Raw genomic sequence first — 24,219 nt, forward strand, 5'->3', positions numbered from 1 at the left:
AGCTCTATGAAGCTTTATAGCATCTTTTAGCTTATTGTCTTGGTTTTTCCACCCCCACATTCACTGTTCACTCTCACTGTGTCATTTTTGGCTGCAGCAGTGAACTATTTTCAGTAGAAAAGCGAGTCCACTGTACATTACCTGCCCAGCACCTAATGGCAGACAGATAAATTCAGCAACTAGCCGGTGAACATCAACAGCAGCTGAGGAGCTAGATATTTCCCTCAGGAGATGGTGGAGACCAATAATGGAGCTGAAAGGATAATGAATATTGGGCTTAAATGAAAGAAAATGACTCCAAATGAATGCTGATGTTGTTATATATCTATTAGATGTGTAAACAAGCAACTGTTTGCTAAGATGTTTACCATATCAAATTATGAAGTAATATGTCAGTGTTGTGTTCACAGCTTGTTTCCACTGCACCCATGTGGCCAAAGAATTGGTTATTGTAGGTTTTAAGTAAAGTTTAAAGTAGTAAAACTTAAAGTAAAATTAAAAATAAAGTTGGTTCAAAGCAAAACAAACCTCTTTTCAACAGTGACTGTTTAACTTTGAATAAATAAATGTTCTGTTCTAATCTGGCATATTTTTCCATGTTTCACTCAAGATTTCATTTGATTTCATAATTTGCGCATCTGGATTCAGCTGCTTTAACCAGGAGATGTCTCCGGGTGTATGCAAACTAAAAACTTTTTAAGTCATAAAGTGTTTGAGGCTTTTAAAAAAACCTAACGCCCATATGAACTGAACTTTAGCCTGTCCCTGAACAGAGCCTTAATTTAAAAAAAAAAATTAAAATAGAGGAATTTTTATCTCTCATTTGCTTTAATTTTTTTATTATTTAAAAAACAAATCTGAATTTTCTAGTTTTCTACTTATTATGCATGTACTTTTACCATAATTTCAAAAGTCTCCTCATCCTTCCCTATTTCTTCTCTACCCTTCTTTTCCAGCCTGTCCATCTTCATCCTCCTTCCACCTTCTGTCTCCTTCAGGCTCAAACCTTCCTTCTCTCAGGTGAGAGCATTAATTTCTCAAGGTCTATCTGTGGCACACAGTCGCTCTGTGGAGCCTCACTTCTTCTTAAACACAAATTGATTTCACGCTCAAATCCGCAGAGTATAAATCACAGACCCTCCACCTGCTCCCCACTATGTCTCTGTCTCCTTCTTTTCCCTTTACATCTCACTTTGCCTCTCCCCCTTTCCCCTTCATGTCCACCCCGGCTCTCTGCTGACACGCACCTGCGTGCATGTACAGTACATGTCTACACACACATACATACACCTCTGTATCTTGCTGGAGGTGTGTGACGGCTGAATGGGCAGAGTTAGAGGGGGAGAAAGCTGCAAGAGAGGCAGTGAAACAGTGAAGGCTGGAGGCATCTGCGGGGTGGAACAGGGCAGTTTAGGCCGTGCGTAGGAAAATTGAGGAGCTATTTTCATGCCACATTAAGTTACACCAGCCTTCCACTATGGGACTGTGCTCAGACAGAGGAGGCTTTCCTCTATTGTGAAGGCTAATAATCAACGCAATGGAGTTATTACCCAACACTACATTTCACAGGCTTAACCTAGACAGCATCAAAGAAGGGGAATGGAGGGAGGGAAGGAGGAAGGAGGGGGAGACATGGATTCCAATGGATTGTAACAAATGCAGCTACCGCCAGCTCAGCCCCATTCATTTAATATATTCAAGTTCAGCTCAATCTCAGAATGGATATCTAGATGAATGGGATCAAAGTCGTAAGGGCGATGCAAAAAGGGAACAAAATGATGGGGAAAAATATAAAGTGTGAATTTCCATTACTGCACCTATGATGTCTGACCACTGTCATTAACATGACAATAGAGGCTGGTGGGTTTAGGAGGCCCTTGCATTGGCTTTACATCTCTCTATTCTTATTAATATCACTCTAACCACGTCCCACTGCTGTCACTCTGGGGCAACATCACAGTGAAATACTAAGCCCCCTGTCATGCTTATACATGCCTATTGCTGCTACGCTGTGTAAGTACATTAACTGTAAGGCACGCGAAAGGGGTCATTATCAGCGGAAGTGTGAATGCGGCTGATATCCAAAGTATTATCATACAATATGTTCCCACACGCCTGTCAGTCAAGTCCCCAGCGAATATGTTTGCGTGAATAGATGATGTTATCAAGATGTTAACAGTGTTGCTTGTCATCCAGGGGAGACAACAGTGGTAAATTGTCTGTGCAAAAGCAATCTGAATCTATTGACACTGTTTGCATTGTGTTGGGTGTCTTACTATGCAACTGTATAATCGCTCTAAAGATTACAGTACATGTGTTCTTAGTCAGTGATGTTCATGCCCAGTGCATGCAAATGTATTCTGACTTAAGCATCTGAAATGTGTTTAATGGTGCCACAGTTTTCATTATATTTCCAAACAATGTAATGCTGAATAAGTGGACTCAGAATTACATCCAATTCCTCTTCTTGTATTAAATGTTATCAGTAGTTCTTTTATACATTTCTGGAGCAGTGCAAATACAGAACAGCTAAACATTTTTATGTTTTTTATAGAGATATATATATACAATGGAGGCAATATAAAATGTGAGGATATAGGGGGTCAGCAATTAACAGCCAATAGGGATGATACACAGATGCCAAAATGCATCAGCTAATGTCTTTTGTCCATTTAGGCGTGGAGACATGAACATCTGTACATTATGATGCAGATGAATTCAATAGCTTTTAAAATGAAAACCTCTGTAAAGCTCAGAATATTCAGTTTTTGTCAGGGCTGTGTCACAAAGGTGTTGTTAACTCTGATAAAGTGATTGTGGTGTTGTATTAGACTGCATAACATCTGAAGGTGTTGATTTTTTTTGTCTGCTGAACACCAGAGTTGCTCTAATGACACTCCATTATATAGTCACCTAGAACTGGTCATTTAAAGCTTCATAAAGGTAGTATTTGTTGGAGGGTTATTATATGGGACTGCATTTACAAGTTTTACAGTTTTTATATTATAAGGGTCACATTGGTATTCATCCCATGTATGTGTCAAGTATCTTCTAAAAATCTCTCAGTAGCCAGTAACTGTATCTCGGTTTTACCTGATGACATGTTTTTAATATTTCAACTTTTTTTTACCAAATTGGCTCAGGAACCAAAGTAGGGCTGTGGGAAGAAAAATGTTCTGACATCATGCTATTAACTTTGGTAGATCTTCAAAGCCACCTGAAGCGTTTTCAGCAAGAGACAGACTCAAAGAAAGAGCGCAAACATGTGAACGAATCTAAAACACATCAAAGAGCGTCAGCTTAACCCACACCACATGATTAATTTAGCCTGTTATAGAAACACTTCATATGATGTGCGCGTGACAAGAACATCTGAGAGTTGCTAATTGAGGAAAGAACTGGACACCCCCGCCTAAAACTTCATCTGTTAAAATGATCAACAGTCTTGGTGTTTGATTGCAAAGAGTCTTTTTATTTTTCCTTGTGTTCAAGTACGGTCCTTTCTCAGCAGGGTCATCTAAGAAGCATGGACACACAATTACACACAACTCGCACCAGAGCCTGAGCAACGTCAGGTGGGATTTCTCTTTTCTCTCCATTGGGGGAGGAGGTTGGGGAGGTTGGGGAGGGAAGGGGGGGCCCGATCAGCAGTTTCCACGTTCAGGTCAAGTGAACAAGAGTCCTGTTGTACACCACATAATATTTTTTTCTCTGCGAACATTTGTTGCTTTTAGTGACACTGACATCTGCACATAAAAATTATATATATATATATTTATATTTATATTCATATATTTATAGATTTATCATTCTATATCAACAATTCATTCTAGTGATTTTTACCTTGGTTTTCATGTTGTAAAATTGGACAAACTGTCGGTAGGAATGCCTTGTTTGGACATTGATTTATACAGGAACGCACACCCACATACACGCAACGGAGGCACACACACACACTACTACACACATGCATGCATAGATACGCTCGCTCAAGTTTACGTGTACACACACAGGCCACACATTCTGTCACATACATGCACACATACACAAACGCACGCACGCACGCAAACACACACACACACACACACACATACACGCACGCACGTGTCCACCCAAACACACGCCCATACATGCTCAGCCAACACAGAGAGGCAGGTCTGTACTGTACATCTATGGGAGGGAGATGTCACCCATGATCCCCAGCGATAAGTATGTCTTCACCTGATCAAAACACAAGAAAATAAAAATTACAAACAGCAGAGGGAGTCATCCAGTCAGTGTCTGTAAACTTCGACAGAATGTCCCTTTAAAGTCCTCCAGGACTGGTCCACGAGGTGTCAAAGTTTGGCACGGGGTCATGTCTCTCTCTGTCTCTTTATCTCTAGTGTGTACACTGATTGTACAATATTCACGGTGGCTCTTGTTGGACGGACCAGTTTTTATGCACAAGTGATGATGAGAAACCACTGAAAGTTGACATGGTCAAACATACCAGCTCCCCAAAAGGAAAAGACAACCCTTTCCAAACACAGAGAATGTGCTTTAAACAGACACATGTATTCTTTAGGCAGTGAAAAAGCACTTTCGTTGACGGGGACTCGATGCTGCTCTGCCAATCTTGGTGCTCTGGCAGCCTCAAACTGCTCTTGACGTTTGAGCATGTCCACAATGAAATTCACTTGATGGGGAGCGAAAAACACGAATACTGCAGGGTTTCCTCTCCGGTCGGGAAAAGGGCAAAGCAAAGGTGTCACACTGACATCCATCCTGACGATGTCTATCTTTTCGGCTTCTTGTGTTGTCATTTCATATATTTTTGTTGCTTTTGCTGTTTTCAGTCAGTCTTGGAACAAAAAAAAAAAATCATATTTTCATAAGTGGCCCCATCAAAAACATGTGTAATATACACACTATATCACCTTTAAACTGTACACAGAAAATAAAAATGCTTTTTTTGAAAGTGAAAATTTAGAAAAGTACAAATAAAAAAGATGTAAAAGAATGAGGACAAAAAAGAAGAGTCTCTCACTGTAGATGACATTCCTTGAAAACAAATTCAGAAGCCTATGTAGGCGGCAAGGCCATCGCAACAAAAAAAGTGTGTGTTTGTGTGTGTGTGGGGGGAATAAAAGCAGTGCTACGTTTGTCACTTGGGTGAAATAGTAAACATCCACTTCTTGCCTTGTGCCTGATGTGCTTTCATCTTTCTCTGTGCTTTTATTCTTGCTGACCTCCTCAAGAACCTTCATGCCAATCTTCGTCTCGCCTCTCTTCCTCTCTCTGTCTTTGACGAAAGGTCAAGCCACTTCCTGCTCCTACAGAGTAAAAGCTCTCTCTCATTCGCTCACTATTATTTCTTGATCCCATCATTTTCCTCCTCTCTAGGCCTCTCTGTAGTCTCTCCGCCTAATCGTTTTCTCTCTTTCTCTAATTCCCTGTCTACTACTCTCTCATCCTTTCATACACACTTTTTCATATCTAGTTCCACATGCTCCTTTATTCACTCACCGGTGCAATGGAGCTGAGTTTGAAGAAATAATGCGGTCTGAAACAAAAAAAGGAAAATGTCGGCATGCACATGCACAGTCTCTCTTAATCACTCGACCTGACTTCACTTTTTAATCCCACCTGGTTCTGTCATCCCCTTATTTTAGAGAACACAAATTATCCTGCCATAGGCTACAAGATCCCTTTTCAATATGCCAATTGCTGTCATCTTGTGTGAATCTTCTGTTGATCACTTGCAAAAATAATCACTTTCACACACGTACACACAGACTCTCTTGCCCCCCCATTCATCATAGTCTAACTAGACCCAGGAGTCAGGCGAGGCCGGGTAGTGGCTGGTCTCGTAGTTCAGTTCGCTGTATGGCCGAGAGGCCGAGTAGAAGTCTACGTAGTTGCCGGTGGATTTGAGGCCCAGATGCATACGCAGGTCTTCCCGTGGGTCCCGGGGTGGTCCGGTGTTGCTTGGAGGCTGCTGGGGTTGGGCCTGAGGCTGGGCCTGCGCCTGGACCTGTGGCTGCGGCTGCGGCTGGGACGGAGGAAGAGGCGGAGGTCCCTGGTCCTCGTAGTAGGCCTCGTCGAAGCTCCGGCTCTGGCTGTGAGGTGGAGGCTGTGGCGGCAGAGGCTGGGGGAAGGAAGGAGGGGGAGGGTAGGGGTCGTAGTCTTTTAGCACGGCTGCTGATGGGCTGTCCTGTTGGGGCTGGGGGGGCACAACGCAGGGCTGGACCGGAGCCTGGTGGGGTGACGGGAAAGTGGGAGTTGGGGGAAAGAGATGGGGAGGTGGGGGGGTGATGTGCAGTGAGCAAGAATGGAGAATAACAGAAATGTGGGTAGTAGGAGCAAAGTGAAAAGAGGAGAAGGAGAAGAAGGTGGAGGGATGGAGAGGAGAGTGGCAGGTAGAGAGTGAGGTCATGGGGGAGAAGGCTTTGAAAGGCAGGCAGTACGGGTAAAAAAGGCTGAGATAGGAATCAATTTGGGAGGGACTCATGCTGTGAATTCTCTATTACATGCAAGTATTGAAGGGGGCAATTCATCACTAACACTATAACTGTCTGTAGTTGTACCCATTTCAGTTATTCAATAGAGTTTATGTAACAGCAAGTGGAAAAAATAAAGTTTGCATCCATACAAAGGAACTTATAATTATGTATTTAATACTGGTGAACAAGAACCACCAAATTTTTTATTCTTTCCCAGTCAAAGGCTATGATGCTTTCCATTAACCCTCCCTCTTCACCAGCAGATCCATTAAACAGAAGCAAATAATTAGCGCAATCAACCGAGGTAATGGTTTTCATTGCCAGTCGGGTGTGGTTTCAGGTTGCAGTGGTTTGATGCTGCCTGAGCTGAGGGCGTGTCTCCATTGGAGACTTTGCCGGTGTATCTCTTATCACAGCGAGACACCTTTTGTGCGCATGTGAGTGTGTGTGCTTCTTCCATCTTGCTGCTATCTCATTCCTAATAACCAACTTGTCTTGACAGCATATGCCAACTCATGAGGGCCTTGACTACAGACACATGCACTGCTAACCATGCTGTGCTGGTGTGTGTGCATGGTAAAAGCATGTAGTACATTTATGAAGAACTACTAGATCACCTGGTTTTGCTTGATATCATCAGTGGCGGTCAGGTAAGAGTTTCGGAACAACGTAGATGTCCCACAGGATACTTGAACTGGATGAAAAGAAGATGGAAAGAAAAGAGTAAGACAACACGTGTGGATGAATGTTAAAGATAAATACTTCTGCTACTTCTAAAAATTATAATTTAGGGATACAACTAAACCGTGGGAAACTTCACAATTGGCTTAGTCAAAAATCAGGAAACACTGAGAGAAAGACAAATACAAACAAACAAACAAACATACTGTGTGTGTGTGGGAGGAGGGGATGGGGGGGGGGGTAAAATAGAAACATTTAATTCTTCTCTGTCTCTTCATCACATAAACACACACACACATACACACACCTGCCATGCCGTCTTTCCGGGATGTGTGCTCTCCTTTGTTGCTATGGAAACCAGCGTTGGTTGCCGTGGAATCGTAGTCCATCTTGCGTTCCTTCAGACTCATCATCTCTCTGGGGGAGGCTGGAGCGCTCGCTACACACACACACACGCACACACACGCACACACACACACACACACACACACACACACACACACACACACACACACACACACACACACACACACACACACACACACACACACACACACACACACACACACACACACACACACACACACACACACACAAATAATGAGCAATAAACCCAGAACAGCATGAGCCTTCACTCTCTGCGTGCTTATATTTGTGTGTGTGTGAGTGTGTCTTGGTCTTTCAAGGTGCACAGTCATTATTCATCATTTAGCTTGTCAGCACAAAGGGTCACCTCAAGCATGTTAAAGACTTCTGGGAATTCACTCACACATGCACACGCACTAGTTTTTGGACACATTATCTGAATATCAAATTTCACAGTTTGTACACGTTTACGTACCATATCTCCTTTTTTTTTTCATGTGCTTAAAGTTTATGTGAAATATCCACATCTGAATCTGACAAACTATACATTGAAGGTCACTAACGAGCAGCTTCCTTTGCAAGTCAAACATGTTAAAAATAATCATGATGGATGCAAACATTTTGCATCCAACCCTCATTTAAACTTAAATCTTTTGCGGCAAAAGATTTAAGTTCATTGAAGTTTTAAGTCAGTGTGGCCAAATACTGCACCAGGTTGAAAGTACATTACAGTTTACAGCAGTTGTTCCTGGCTTTTTTTTGTATAATGTACCCTCACCGCCCTATCAGATGAGCTCACATGCCCCTTCTGCGACACCACCTGTCATGCTCCAAATGTGTTTTAAAGTGGATGTTATTTAATGCCGCTAGTTGTATTAAAGTAGATATGGTAATATATTTTTTCCATTCAAAGTGATCCTGGAATTGTTGATTAGCTTGGCAAAACATGACATATTATCAATTTATCTAGCACTTTTAGCTATGTATTTTGACTTCTCTGCTTGTTTGTTGTCCCTATTATGTTTCACAGCATGTGGTGCTATGGGGGCTAAGGTTGATGAGAAGTGTCTTGTGTAGTCAGATTATTGAAGCTACTAGCTAATTGGTTACTCTGACAGTAAATGGGGACATTATGCACATTTACAGGTCTATATTTGTAATCTGGGGCTCTACTGGAATATCTTTGGATGATTTACATGATTTATGTCAAGTTTTGGAACTTTGACCATGTTTAGCATAGATATCCCAACATCATAACACTATATAAATGACAGAAAATCACAAAAAGCATAATATGTCCCCTTTAAGATTAGCCTAGCACCAAGCTGTAATCCTTGTGTGTTTTATTTTAAAATGGACTGTTACTTTTACAGTACAGCATAGCCTGATGGCTGATTTCTTCTCAAACACCATCCTACTGCAATTTAAAATCAAGTATTTTACTTCCTCAAAACTCTAAATGTTTCTATTTCTGTCACTTTCCCAAGCTTTTAGACCAGATCTATTTTACACACATGAATGCATCACCACACACATGCTTGCACAAACTCATACATAAACACGCTGCACAGGCAAGGACAGACCCAGCACACATACTGTATGTACAATATTTTATTCCCAATCTCCCCCCTGCCTGTCTCTTTTTCACACGCACGCACACACACACACACTCAGCATGTCACTATGTAATCCCCTTATAGCATACTTAAAGTGCTTACTCAGTCCCTCTTATCTTGACACACTGAATTGCCAGAATCCTGCCTACCTGTGTATCAGCCCCTTCAGTCTGCTTAGCTAAACATTCCTATAACTACCCATCATACATATAGTATTTAAATACAGTATACCCTCAGAAGTGAAGGACGTTCTAAAAATAAGACCCTTAGACCCGTTCAACCCAACTTTGGGTTTTGGGAAAATTCCAGATGACTGTGGAACTGTATCTACTAAAGAGAAACACATGTGCATCAATACTCGATATGTGTGTATGAATACCCGACACACATACACGCGGTTAATGGAGGGCACCACTCTCAGTTGCACCACAGGAAATATTTCCCACGTTTCTGGGCCAAAAAAAGAGAAGTAAGGCACTCCAAAAATCAGTATAAAAACACCTTTGTTCTCTTTGGTTGTTCTCCTATACCCTGATAATAGCTGCAGGGCAAAACACTTACAAATGTGGCTAACCAAATAGAATAAAGGCTTTTAAAGTGATTTTTGGAGTACCTTGGAATCTCTCTTATCTATTTGAATACTAAAGGCATTTACACACCTATAGTTTGTTTGCTTTGGTCTGAATCAATTGATGAGTTAGTGAACTTGGTGCATTTTCCCCTTGGTTTGGTTTCTTTTCACACCAGAGAAAAATCCAAGCGAGCCAAAATGCAGCATCACAAACCACATGAGAATGTTTACTTCACTCACTGGTCAGATATGTATGAGGCCGGAGCAACAATGTGAAAACAGGAAGAAGGTCCTGTAGAAGGTCCACTGGCCAAATACAACGTACTATGTTGCTCTAGTCCACGTCTGACCTCGCTTCATTCTCTTGCTAGTTGTTAGTAAGTTGCGGAGTACAGCTAGTAGTCGGTTTGGACTGAGGTCGGATCTTGTTCCCGCCACACCCTCTAAAGGGTCTCGGTGTGGTTGTTTGTGATTACTAAGTGCCATTACTGTCCCAAAATGAATCGCACCAAGGGGGAAAATTAACCAGAGTTCTATTTAACCAGACTAAAAAGTCCAGGTGTGAAAACATCCTAATCCTTTTTTAATCAAGCCATTCAATGTCTGACATTAAAAAGCAAAAGAGCATTCTCACCTCCTATCTGTTCACAGCTTTTTCTGCATCTTAAGACATTGTATATGCTCACACTCACAAATAATACCCATATACAAAGGCACACACACAGGATAAGATACCAATTGGTTGTGGTGAATATATCTACAAACATTTAATAAAGCAAGAGAAACACAGAGGAAGACTGGAGTGAGAGGCTTTTATAATGTTTTGACACATTTGATATTTAATTTTCATCATTTGACACCTCTGCAGCAGATTCCATTAAGGTGGATGCTCAAACCTGTCACAGACACCCACAGAGATCGGTGCCATCACTACTGGTTACGGTTACCGTGGGGACCTGGCTTGTAACTGCTGGATATGAGAGCCTGGGAGACTTGTTCTATCAGTGCAAAACACAGCAGGACCCTGTGGGGGCCATGATGGATGCAAAGGTCTTTTTCTCTCTGTGTCTCTCTGCCATGCTAGCAGCCTGTAACATCCCCTACTACTCTCTATCTCTTTCACAGTTTTACCACTCTCTCCTCGCACTAAATCTTTCTCTCCTCCCCTCCCAGTGTGCCCGCACGCCATCATTACTCCTTCTCCTTTGATCCATCTCTAAGGGGCCAAATCGCAGAGTCTGGAGCGTATGCAGAGAGGAGATACAGATGCATGCCGGTGTATGTGTGTGTATGTGTGTGTGTGTGTGTGTGTGCATGCGATGAGCCGGCCTGTAAAGAGTGAGAGATCAGAGAGTGAGGTGAGAAGAAAGTAGGATTACTGCAAAGAGGAGGAGGAGGAGGAGGAGATGAAACGGGGGAACGAGAGGAGGCGGACGAGCAAAAAAGGCGAAGGGGGAGGTGTGGAGAGTAGAGAGGGGAGGAGCAGGAGCAAAGATGGGAGTCATTTCTAGCCATCTCCCATTTTACCCCAAATTCAACTAATGTACTACAGACGTTCACAAATTTCTCTCCACATTATGATCTCAAAACTCTTTATTTTCAATGTCACTGGCCAAAGTCAAATCCTCATCCTTCACTTCCTCCTCCCTGCATTAACCATCCCTCAATCCCTAATTCTTTTTGCCTTCTTGCCTTTTCTCTTTATCTCACACTCTGTTTATCTCGTCCCTCCCTCTTTCTCTGTCTCCACACACACACACACACACACACACACACACACACACACACACACACACACACACCTCTCCCTCACTCCCTGTGTCTCTCTCTCTTAGCTCGGTCCTTGAAGACCTCTCTAAGCCGGGAGGAAGGAAAAGTACTTTTCTGCCTCATCAGCTTGCTAAGCCCGGTGTGGAGAAAGCACAGCTAAAGGCCCTTCTACTACTGATGCTAACAGCTAATGCTAATGCGCCCTTTGCAAAGCATGAAGGCCAATGGGCTCAAGCTAAAGGCTAATGATAATCACACTTTGCAGCATGAAAGCCTGTGGGTGGCAAGCACTGACGCTAACAGCTATTTAGCCCTGGCATAAAGACTGATTGACTGGTAAACGTTGATGCTACTGGCTAATGTCCAATTATAGCTAATTAGAATACATGTGTGTCCCGTACCTTCAGGATGTCGTCAGGTCCCACATACATGTGCACACATAAATTCTCATTGTAGTTTTTTTTGATAAACTAAAGGTAAGACAAAACTTTGTAGTTTGTGCGTCTGAAACATATGTAACGATGAAATGAATCCTTAAAACTGCTTTAATCAATGTTTTTACATAAACAATGGATCAAATGACTATTGTATGTATAATGTGAAAGGGGTCGCTCATAGTGATAAACCCACAGAGGATTATCACCCAACTCTGCAGTTCCCCTCAGCTCTATAGAGCTTTTTATTGCTACACCTCACTGTTTTGGCAACTTGTTTTGGTCCAGACACAACAGGTAGCTGTTTTCATTAAAAAAATCTCTGATAAACCCACTGTGAACATAGTGGAGAATCTAGCTGCTATAGCTAGATCCATCTAGTTGCTAGATATTATTCTCAGGAATTGTGGGAGACCAAACCAGAGCTAAAGGGAGAGTGAATATTAGACTCAACAGGTGGCCAAACTCATTACTTAGAATAAAATGTTGACATTTCTCTGTGTCTGCTTGATGTGTAAATAAGCAACTGTTTGCCAACAAGTTTTCCAAATCAACTTTATATGATGATAAAACATTAATCTTATGTTTTCAGCTTGTTTCCAGTGCCCCCAAGTGACCAAAATCAATTAATGCAGGTTTAAGTCTGAATTTGAATAACCAATGTAATGCAAACAGACAATTTTTCCTGTTCTGTTATTCCATCATCCATTTCAACAATTGAAAAATCAAAGAGGAAACCCTGCCCCCTTAAAAAATAAACTTATTTACTTAATTCTTAATATTTACTTTAACCTTAATATTCTGTAACCAGGCCTCCAACTTGTCAAGAAAAAAAACTTTTACTACTAGTTTCAGCCTTCAGCCCTGGTCTCATTTCTCCTTAACTTTTATTGGGTTGAAGTATGACGACAGTCCTCGGCTTCTTTGTGCCTGAACTTCTCAAGACCTCATTGATCTATAGCTACGTGAGATTACACAGGACTAAACTTAATCCAAATTTAATCTTAACCCTAAAATAACATCTTAAGGAGGAACCTCACTTGACAGAAATGTCCTCAGTTGGAAGATCTAAAACTCAAACAGGTTGTTAATAGAACAGCAGAACAAACAGGCAAACAGATATAACACACACATAATCACTCCATTGTATTTGTCATGTGTTCCTCACCGGAGCGGTTATTTGGGGACGTCCTGACAGGTGAGACGGAGGGAGTTCGTGAGGATGAGTAGGGCCTCTGTCTGTCTCTCTCTATCGTTGAGGCAGAGCCCACAAAGTGATACTGGGAGTAGCCGTCCTGGAAGACAAGTATAACTGTGATAGGCAGCTGCACAAATAGAAAATACAATATACAGATGGTTCAGTGTTTTTAAGTGTTACTGACTATTTTACAAAGACGTGAAAAAAGGGTCTTTAGTCACTTCCCTTTTAACACATTTCAAATAAATAATTTGAAGTATATCTGAGACCTTATGAGAGCCAGAGCACATTAGAATTACTTGTTTTTGTTAGCTAATTACTGTAATCTAATTATATCTATTTAATTTAGTATCACAAACTCCAATTAGGTGAGGTAAACATTTATTGGTAACCGTTCCTTTTACAGTCCCTTAATTAGTAAGTATTTATCCAGTCAATATATGATAAATTATAGTATATTATTGGGTAATTACCACTGGTAATAAGCAGGTAAATACAGAGAAACTACAGCTGAAATACTAAGAAAAACCTCCACTATTACCTATCAACTCAACTAAGTACCATGTAGTTGTGACAGCCCAAGTTTAATTATGTTGATGTATGATTGAGTGGTTATTTGAGTTATTACCAACCTAAAACAGTCACAACTACACAGTACCATATATTTACCGGGCCAATACTTACTAATTAGGGGACTATAAAAGGAAGGGTTACCCATTTATTATAGACATTTCAGGACTTTATGTTTTCAACCCCTCATTTATAATCATCCCCCCATCTTCTATTTTCAAACACTTACACGCTACTACTGCAATTTTCAGTGGATGAAAATAATTTAAAACCATTTCATCTCAAGGAAGCCACACAAGTCCAATAACACACATTTGGTAAGAGCACAGTCTGAAGTGGCACTTCAACAATACCTATAACGCTGATTCAGTGTTGATGAATCACATCAAAATATATTGCAGCCTACCTGTGTCACAACACTTACACCATCAGAAGCATAGATGAAGTATTTAAACCATAATTTTAGGCGCAATCGGTGCCTGAGGATTTCTCTGATACACAAGTAGAAAAAAATACACAAACAGTTTTGTACATATGAAATGATGAATGAAAGAATTTAGTGGCCACAAAACATCAATTTCCGGTAGATCAGCATGGGTCAAACTGAATGTGAAATGTTCAAGAGGAAAAGTTTGTTCTTGGTTGTCTGTTACAAAAAGGACTTGTGTGTATAAACATTTGCATGAATATGGCATAATTAACTGAAAATTCAATATTAGATTTCTTGAGTTTACTAACCTGGTAGTCTAGTTAACAATTTATTCTGAACACTGAAGGACATTAACAAATACACAACACCCACACATGCTCATACAACCGTCCAGTAAACAACACAAATGAACACATTCGCATCAAGCTTGAGCTTAGTGAACATCCCACTGTCCTTGTAGAAAAAATTAATACAACTAACAACTCCACAAGCATAATTACTGCAGAGCCAATGACTTTATATCTGTATTAGTTCAGCAATGATTGGAGCAAAGCCCTTTTCATAAAAATGGATTATGACAGTCAACAACAATCACAGAGCTGGAACCAAATTCAATTTAGCATTAAGATAATTGGGTACCTCTGAAAGCAAAGCACAAGCAGATGATAAAAGATAATGGAGACATGTTCCATCACAGCTTTACTGTCTGGGGGCCTCGGCTCAGCAGTGGGGAACCGGTTGGACTGTGGTGACTGTGAGTACATGGGAGAGGTGAATCACTTCAGCACAGTTAGGCTGGAGAGGAGGAGAACGAGATGACTTAGAGATGAGGCAGAAAGAGAGGGAGGAGGGATGGAAAGCTGAGAAAGACAAAAGATGACAGAAAGTAATGAGAGAGAGGAGGAGGGAGATGGAGGGAGAGTGATGACAGGAGAATAAAGATAGCGAGAGGAGGAGAGGTAACTAGACAGAGAGAGAGAGAGAGAGGTACAGATGGACGTAGAGAGACCGCAATAGAGAGAGAGGCAGAGAGAAGTAGACTGGAGTGAGCACAGTCCCATGTCTTCCCCTGACTTCTATTTCCTGGCATAGCACTGAGGACTAATAGAAAACTGGATCCTTTGACACCCGGTAGGCTAGTTCAAAGGTAGCTCACTTCCAGTCTCCTCCATCCCTTCCTCCCTCAACTAATTATCCACCACTCCCCCAGTCTTCTGACCCACCTTGTTTCACATTCCTTCTCTCCTTTTTTATCCAGACACATCTCATTATAAACCATGTAACCTCCTTATGGTACACTGGACCACAGTGCACTTGGACACTGTCAAACTGTCATGCTGCTCAAATAAACACTCAATATTGAATGACGAATGCATTTTGCAGAGGCATATGTGCCTGGAATGAACCACTGGGCTCTTTAAGGCCCACCCCCAAGCTAAATCATGAATAATTAAACTTTACAATAATTGAATTCACAAGAATGATCTTAATCAGAGAAGAGAGTATAGAAGATAATATGTATACAATGTATTAAATTGGCTGTCTTAGGAATAAGTTTCACTTTCTATTATTACTAACTTTCCCCGTTAACATACTGTTTCTTCCTTTATTTCTTCTTGGACAGCTTTAAGGTTGCATCAATCATTACATGTTCCAGATCTTCACTGAAGCTTTATTATGTTCATACTGTGCAATATTCAAACCCATGATTCCACATAAGTCAGCCTGAAACATTTAGTATCTTGGAGAAATCCACTAGAATTTGAAATAAAATTCAGTGGGTTTGAACAATGACGGCCTGCGCAGCATTAGTTTCTATAAACTGGCCGGGCCATCAGCCAGTCAATGAGGTTTAATGGGTGAAATAAATATTGAATCAAAATTTCATATGGGACCAAATCAGACAGCAGGTCAAAGTCTGAAGTCTTTTCTATTAGTTTTTTGCACCATTTTGTACTATTTCCAAAGCTCTGTTATGCTTGTTCAGTGTCTGTCAGTATGTACTTTACACTGTGAGCTGACTATATGTCCCAACACCTAAAGACATCATCTGCTCCATGGAGAGTGACTGATCTGATTCTCACCTATTCTCCTCCTCTTACCTGCTTTTCTTTCTCTTTCCACCCACCTCCTCTCTCTCACTCTCTCTCTCTCTCTATCTATCTCTTTCACACACACTCACACATACACACAATCTCTAACACTCCTTTCAGCCCCTACTGTAAAAATGAGAGGAGAAAAAAAAAGGAGAGCTGGTTGCCATGCAACCATTCTGCCTGTTGCTCTCACAATCACTGGATGGTTAGTTGAAGGTCGCAGGACTGCAAGGTAAAAAGCAATTACTGCCCCAACAAATTAAGTGGATGTGTGTGTGTGTGTGTCTAGTAGAGCTCGTGCTAGACAGGAATTATGGCAAAAATTGTAAAAGGTTACACATGATGAGTGGTGGGTCCCCTCGGGGCCTCGGTGCCCACTGAACATTGTCATTTTTTCAGTCGTTCAGTCCTTTTCTCTCTCTCTCTCACTCATTTCACCCTCAGATTTTCAGATTTACAGTTGCCAGCGCTTCACTCTCACATGATCCATCTTTGCTCACAGGAATAATGTGCCTCTGACCTTTGCATGCTTCAATTTGGTTGCTTGTGGTTCTGGTGATTTAGGAACTGACCTTTATTATAGGTAAAGTAAGTAAAAAAGTAAAACTTTATTTATATAGGACCTTTTTTAACACAGGGGTGCAAAGTTCTTTACATCAACATCGGCACACAAAGAAAAAGAGAACAAGAAAAACAGAAAGAAGAAGAAAACTGAACAGAAAAATACATACAGACATAACGCACATACAAACACAGAAACCATACAGCAACCAGTCACCACTCAGTATTGCAGTATTGCATTTATTGCAAATAGCCCAAAATACTGTAAGAGTGTGCTACAGCTCTACCTCTATGTCATCCTTAAATACTGTTAGCTTCTACACCGAGACTATCTCACTGCACCTTCATCTCCTCTGTCTCTGTCTCTCCCTGTCTGACACAGGTGAACATCAGAGGGAAACCAGGCGAAACACAGAAGCAGCTTCTGAGGCCCGCCGTTGGTTTGATGTCTACTGAAGTTTTTCAGCTCATCTCCTCTCGCCGTCTTTTCCTGTTTACACTGTGTGGTAACTAATTTTAGCCCTCTCTACAAGAAGAGAATCTCATCATTTTATTCTTAACATGCCTCATAACAAATACTTGAAAGGTCAGGCTCATATTGTACACATATTTTAATACACAACTGTACAAACCAAATATTGGAACAAAAATATGACAAAGTAAGCATTTGTAAATAATTCAAAGTATTTGCTATGACCTACTTGAAGCACCGGATGGGTGCTGTTTGTTTCATTACAGTCAGAGGCTCAGACTGTGACAGCTACTTCGTCAGTAGAAAAAGGAAAAATACACGATGACACATTTATGGTGCAAACTTTCTGGCACCTTTCTTTCAAATGTATTCATTTTATTTACAAGAACGTCCTTAGAATTATGTGTGCAATGATGCTGCAGAGGACTAGGCTGTACAAACAATGACCTCGCACATATACAGAGACATTTCTCTCTCACACAAACACTCCCACATACTGAATTACACATTGCTGGAACATATTGTAAATCTGTCACACGTGTGACAAACACAGCATCTCTCTGACCCTGAACCCCATCTGTCACGTATGTGCGTATCTGCTTTTTGTGATTTGTGTATGTTTGTGATATATGTGTGTGTGATATGAGTGTGATATGTGTGGATGTCTGTGTGTGTGTGTGTGTTTGATTAAGTGCCAGAGCTAGATCATTTATCAAGAAATGAGGCACGGCAGCCCAACAGAAATTACGCACTGAACATAGTTATGATGAAGTGCAACGGTGTGAATATACAGTATGAAATTTAGTGTTTAGTATGTGTGTGTGGTTTATTTACAAAGTGTTTCAAGTCCTTGTTTTCTATAGTAATCCCCTGACTGAACAGTACTGCACATTTGTTGTTTACTTAAAAACATCTGACCTGTGGCTTCCCTCCAGGGAACTGTAGATGAAACACTGTACACATACACACACTGAAGAGGACACATCAAGTCAAATAATCCAAATAAACTCGAGTAAAAGTAGAGTTTTACGGCACTCTGGAGACTATTATACATGATTCATCCTAAAGTCAGAGCTTGTGTTCCTACCAACAGAGTCTGGCTTTGGTTTATTAATGACTGCTGCACCACCGATCTTTCAAGTCATCTCAGATGCTATTTTCATACAGAGTTACTGTTTATTTATGGTGCCTCAACTTTTCCGTTTTAGCGCATTCAAAAACTGCTGGGCTGCTCAGCCCCAGTTCTGTTGCGATTCTCTTTTCTTTCTCCCTCTCTCTCAGCCTCGACTGCTCCCATGGTACTGTTGTAGGAAGTGATTAACTCTTCTTACCGCGGTTTGACAAAAACATACAGATTCAAAGACACAAACACGCACACGCACGGGAACAAACGTACACGTACTGTATATCCACGTGCAAAATTCCACACAGTTGGAAAGTGTGTTTCAAAACGCTCTCATTACTTGAAACTTCAAAGCAAACAACTTTTTGCCAACAAAGCTCAAATTGACTCATTATTGACCCTACACTCTTCACCACTTTCCAAAACTAGACACACACACACACACACACACACACATTACTCAAGTATTCTTATTTTCAAACCCCCAAAATTTTAAGAATTCACCTCACTTTCTTTCCTCACTTCACTCTTTCTCCCCTTTTCCATTCCTCTTTTGCCGCTCTCTGTTTCTTCTCCTTTTGCTTTAGCTCACAAACATTTTTGCCGAGACACCCGACTCCACTCTCGTCTAAATTGTATGCTAATCCATGTTTGGATTGGAGGCTAACAGGATTTTTGCTGCACCAAACACCCATGAACTAATACGTCATGCAGGGATACTAGCAGTAAAGTCACTTATTTCGAGCTCTGCAGTCGAGTGATAAAGTCAAAGTGAGGATCCTCTAACGTAACAATTTCCACAGTTATAAAATTAGGCTGCTTTGTCACTAACCAGGCTGTGTTCATGCAATTTAGAAAGTTAATAGCACGGTATGACTTCTATCAGCCTTTAAAAGTATTTTTTTTTTTAGAGTAAATATAGCATAATGCAACAGCTTAACTAACTGAACTGCTTAAAAAGTGTCAACGTGTGAGAGAATTTAAATTGTTTCTGCTGTTTTAATTAAAGTTGCCTTGGGTAAGAGCAACATTTTAACTGCTTTACAAGATGTTGTTCATTCAAGATTATGATGAAGCACATGCGTTAGGATGGAAGTGGAGATGTTAAAACAGGACAGACTGTAGATGATATCTTGTTTCAATTTAAGGATGATGGATGAGGCTTTTTGCTATGATGGAGTGAAAAAGTCTTGTCTTTTGGTCATTTCTCTTTTTTCCACATATGTGATGTTTAAACCATATCGGATCAAATGAGACAGATGCAAAACTCATTTTGCTGTTTCAAAATGTGTGGCTATTTATTTCCGTTTGAGGCAAAGATGGCTGTGGGGTAAAAAAACAAACAAATAAATACACCCCCCCGCCCCCTCCGCCTGGCTGCCGTCAAAGCTAATGTCCTTCGCATCTGATCATTTGAGTGTTATGCCATCCAGTCGAGTGTAATGCTATCCAGTGGCAATGATTAGAGAAGTGTGAAGCAGATGAGGCTCCAAGGGGCCACATGGGAATACTGTTCTGCGTTATACTGGGGATGAGAGGATGACGAACGAAGAGAGGGACAACGTCGACAGGATGAGGTGAGGACACGCTGAGTCCATGGGGAGGTCTGTCCTGAAGTGACTGTAGCAAAAATCGGAAGACTCGGGCTCTGACAGAGCCCATGAAAAAATCTTCATGTGTGGAAGTCATTTGGTTAGATATTAAGTTGAATGCCTTTATGTTTCTCACAACAGGTGGAACAAAATGCCATTTGGGTGAGAGATTTTGTTTTCTAGTGTCTAATGCACTAACACCTTCGAAAGCTATTTCTTCTTCTATGTTTCATTCATATATGTGTTCGCACCTCTGCATAAAATCGTGCACATAGCTCAAATAAACTATCAGCGTCTTTCTTCTTTTTTTTCCTTCCCCACAGATATGAAGCCAGATTCAAAGCCAAGGACACTATCCTGGAATGTGTTACTTACCATTTCTAAACATCTCGCTGAAACTTGTTGATTAGGGCCCAAAAGTTTTAGTGCGCTGAATGGCAAATAACCTTGGTGGCAGATATTCACTCAACAACACTCATTACTAAGAAGTGAAAGGAACAGAACATCTGTCATTACTTTTAATCAAGTTGCATGTGTGTGCCGGTATTTGTCATTTGAAAAGAAACAAAAGAGCCGAGAGGAGGAGAGAGTGGGTTTCAATAGTGTTTGTGTGTATGAGACAAAAAGAAAGAAATAAAAGAATATGTGCGCGCACACCCATCATCATTTCTCCAGACCTTACGCAGTTTTTCTGCTTGTTTGTGTAATTCTTTGTGAGCTACAAGTTAGCTTTTGTATTGATGAGCTACAGTTTCCTGGTAGCCAGCAGCATTACTTCATAATAATAATTCAGCTTTTATGATGGGCTAAATAACCATTAGAATCTATGTTAGCCTGTGTGTGTGTGTGTGTGAGTGTGTATATGTTGAAAAAAAACCCCCAAAACAATAGGCTGGAGACTTACACCAAGTTATTGATCCTCCTGCCTCTGTAAACACTGTTGCTCAGATGTGATGGTGCCCAGCAGAAACCCATTATTCTTTTGTTTGGTGGTAGTTATGACTGACCCCAAGGCGAAAACACACACAAACACACACACACACACACACGCACAGACAAAGGCATATACTGCACAAGACACAAAAATAAAGGATCTGTATGTCCCCGTATTCACTCAGGCACTCAGTAACACATAAACACCCAGATGTGGCTATAAGCTCTGCAGACTATAGATCTCCAAACCAATATCTGCTTAATGAATATGGTAACACAGAGATTGTCTGGAAGGAAATCTACCTTGGTCATTTAATGACAAATTGAACTCAACTTCCTTCTCTGCCAGTCACTTCACTTTTAATAACTTTTTTAATTATAAAGATGTTATTTCTAAAACCTAATACAATTAACATGACTGCTACTGCTGGCCATTTTGATATCTTGCTCATTTTTTTTTTTTTTTTGCCAAAGCTAGTTACTTTTCATAATATATATTTTTAACACGTTTAAAATTGATTCACACTGAATATCAATTACTCTATATCAGGACGCTTCATCATAGGTGTTGCAAGGAATTAATGAACTAATAGATGGTGCCATTTTTATGACATTTATGACAATGTGCTTATTGCAGGATATCTGAACATATAAAGACACGGTTAAGTGCACTATTTTAGAATGATATTTCAGGTTTACCTTAAAATGGTCTTTGTAACTTAAAATATGTTATTTTCAGGATAGTGTAATAGTGTAAAATAAGTTAATTCCACAACAAATAAACTGCGATTATGTGACATGCATACTGTAAGACTATCACATAATGAGTGTGTGCTGGCAGAGAGAAGTCTCTCCAGTGGCCACACTTGACAATATATGATGAAAGTAAGTGGAAAATTAATGCCAACATTTAAAAGAGATAATCAATCAATGAAAAAGAATAAAATGTGAAAATGGAATAAAATAAAATGGAATAAAATTTCTCAAAGATGGTGGGATATAGTGCAAAAATGGTGCTATAGAAAGGCTAGGTTAAAAAGATATGTTTTTAAGTGTCGTTTAAAGCTTTAAATCGAGCCTGCCTTTATAAAGTCTTAAGGTAAGGTGCTCCATAATTTGGGAGCATAACTGAAGAAAGCTGCATCTCCAGTTTTCTTTTGGTTTGGCTTATGGGTATCTAGCAAGCCTGCAGTAGAGGATCTAAGGGCTCGTGAAAGAACATACAGCAACAGGGAGTCTGTGATGTAGCTCGGCCAAAACCCATTGAGAGCTTTATAAACAAGTAAGAGGACTTTAAAATCGATTCTGGGAGATGCAGGGAGCCAGTGTAGTCCATCCAAGACTGGAGTGATGTGTATTCTCTCTTTTTTGTTCTTGTTAACAATCTAGCTGCAGAGTTCTGAATAAGCTGTAATCTTTCAATGGACCTTTTAGGAAGACGCGTAAAAAATGCATTGCAGTAGTCCAAGTCACTTGAGATAAAAGCATTAATTAGCATCTTGCTGAGTTAGGAATGGTCGAATCTTGGCAATATTTCTGAGATGAAAGAATGCTGTTTCAGTCACTTTGTTTATAAAGCTCAAGTCAGAGTCTAAAATGACTTCTAGGCTCGTTTCCTCTGATTTGATCAAGGGAGTCAGGTTGCCAAGTCCTTTAAAGAGCTTGTCGGTTTTTACTTTGGGGCTAATTAATAAGATTTCTGTTTTCTCATTTAATTGGAGTTATGGCAATATCAGTAGGATTGTCAAAACCTTTGAGAAAGGTGTGCAAAAATGATTGTGGTCCACTAAATAGTATGCAGCAAATACGATAGCTATGTGATAAATATAATAAATATGTGTTGACACAACATCAATAGTGTGAGATGAACTGAAATGTATAAAAGTAAAGTATTAGTACATGGTTTGTACTACATCTTACCTTCTTGTAGAGGGAGCGCAGGTCTCTGTACTGCCACATACTGCTGAGGACCTGAGAGGCTGCCTTCACCACCTTTGCTGAGTGTCTGAGGTGAGACAGAGAGAGAGTTATTTCTCCTGGACCCCATTCCTTGTGATAATGTTGCAATTCTTTTTATTCAGTCCCCTGTCTTTACCAGCTGCACAACATGTGTGTAGACAAGTGGCACTTGTGATGGCTTTAAGATCAAGATGGCCATTTATGGGCAGAAATATGTGTCAATAGAAACTGAATTTGAATCATTTATATTTGAATTTGTATTGACAAACTGAATCTGAATAGCATAATTTGAAACTGAATTTATTAGTTTGGAATTGAAGTCCAATAATCTTGAAACTGAATGTAATATTATCAAACTGAATTCAGTGTATTTGATCCTCACTGAGAATTCAACTCCCTATATATTTCCACATTCAGTTCTCACAATTCAAATTCAGTTCTTGCAATTTAATTTCAGTTTACTGAGACACACAGGAAGAGCAATCGAGTGCAGATTCACAGAACTCCTTTTCACATACATTACTGTGACAACAGGTGCTTTTCATTCAGCTAACGTGTCTCCTTGCTTCCCTCACTCTTGTCTCTTCCTCGATATACAAATTAAAATTACGTGATTCAAATTCAGCTTTTTAATGCAATTATTCAAGTTGAACAATTCAAATTCAAATGTAAATGATTAAAATTCAGTTTTGAGTGAGACATATTTCTGCCCATAGCCATTGCTCTTTTCAGCAGAGAATGATTTTCCTTTCGCAAAAACTGAGTTTCTAGATGAGTTTAAAATGACCCTCTCAGCCATGCTAATGGTCCCATCCTCGCCACTTAGCTGAAAAATGACTCTAGTAGGAGTCAGTTCATAAGCCTTGCCCTTCTAACAATGAGAGAGGGAAGCAGAAGGGATGCTCATTTTCCATTTGTCCACCAAAATGAAGAAGAATCCTTGTGAAAACAGGCTTCACCCTGGGTTTAATTTTTCCCAGTAAAAAGAACAGAAAGTATGCCAGATTTAAATATGGTGTAATGGTATCAACAGAAAGCCACTGTACCAACCTACTACATAATTACACATGAATAAACTGATCCCCGGAAATTACATGCTGATTTCTAGTAATACTGTGCTCAGTGACTTTGTAGTGCAAACGGGTCAGCACGAACATTGGTAGTGTCACTACCTTACACACCATATCAAAATATGTTGATTCTTGAGCCATAAATTATTACTTATTACATTTGACTGCTGTAATAAATTCCAGTCACCGGAGAACAACTACAGTATCTTTGAAAAATGAGCCAGAATTTATGAGATTGTCAAACAAGGTTGCTGCTTTTTATCAAACTGTTGGATTTGTTTGATGGGCATTT

At 40.3% G+C, this 24,219-nt stretch overlaps 1 protein-coding gene across 8 annotated transcripts in view; it reads right to left on the bottom strand.

The window, feature by feature from the left end:
• Nucleotides 1-3,451: 3,451 nt before the first annotated feature.
• Nucleotides 3,452-24,219, bottom strand: part of ctnnd2a (catenin (cadherin-associated protein), delta 2a) — a 279,280-nt gene continuing 258,512 nt past the window's right edge. For 4 of the 8 annotated variants that reach the window (XM_044339800.1, XM_044339799.1, XM_044339798.1 and 1 more), the window contains 5 exons: nucleotides 22,819-22,903; nucleotides 13,092-13,218; nucleotides 7,474-7,605; nucleotides 7,103-7,179; nucleotides 3,452-6,238 (listed from right to left, as the gene is read on the bottom strand). In XM_044339800.1, coding sequence (XP_044195735.1) covers nucleotides 5,810-6,238; nucleotides 7,103-7,179; nucleotides 7,474-7,605; nucleotides 13,092-13,218; nucleotides 22,819-22,903 — 850 coding nt within the window. In that variant the 3' untranslated portion in view covers nucleotides 3,452-5,809. The remainder of the gene's footprint in view (nucleotides 6,239-7,102; nucleotides 7,180-7,473; nucleotides 7,606-13,091; nucleotides 13,219-22,818; nucleotides 22,904-24,219) is intronic. The other 4 variants (XM_044339804.1, XM_044339801.1, XM_044339802.1 and 1 more) reach the window with 3 other exon arrangements.

This window comes from Thunnus albacares, chromosome 21 (genome assembly GCF_914725855.1).
Source record: "Thunnus albacares chromosome 21, fThuAlb1.1, whole genome shotgun sequence".
Classification (NCBI taxonomy): Eukaryota; Metazoa; Chordata; class Actinopteri; order Scombriformes; family Scombridae; genus Thunnus; species Thunnus albacares.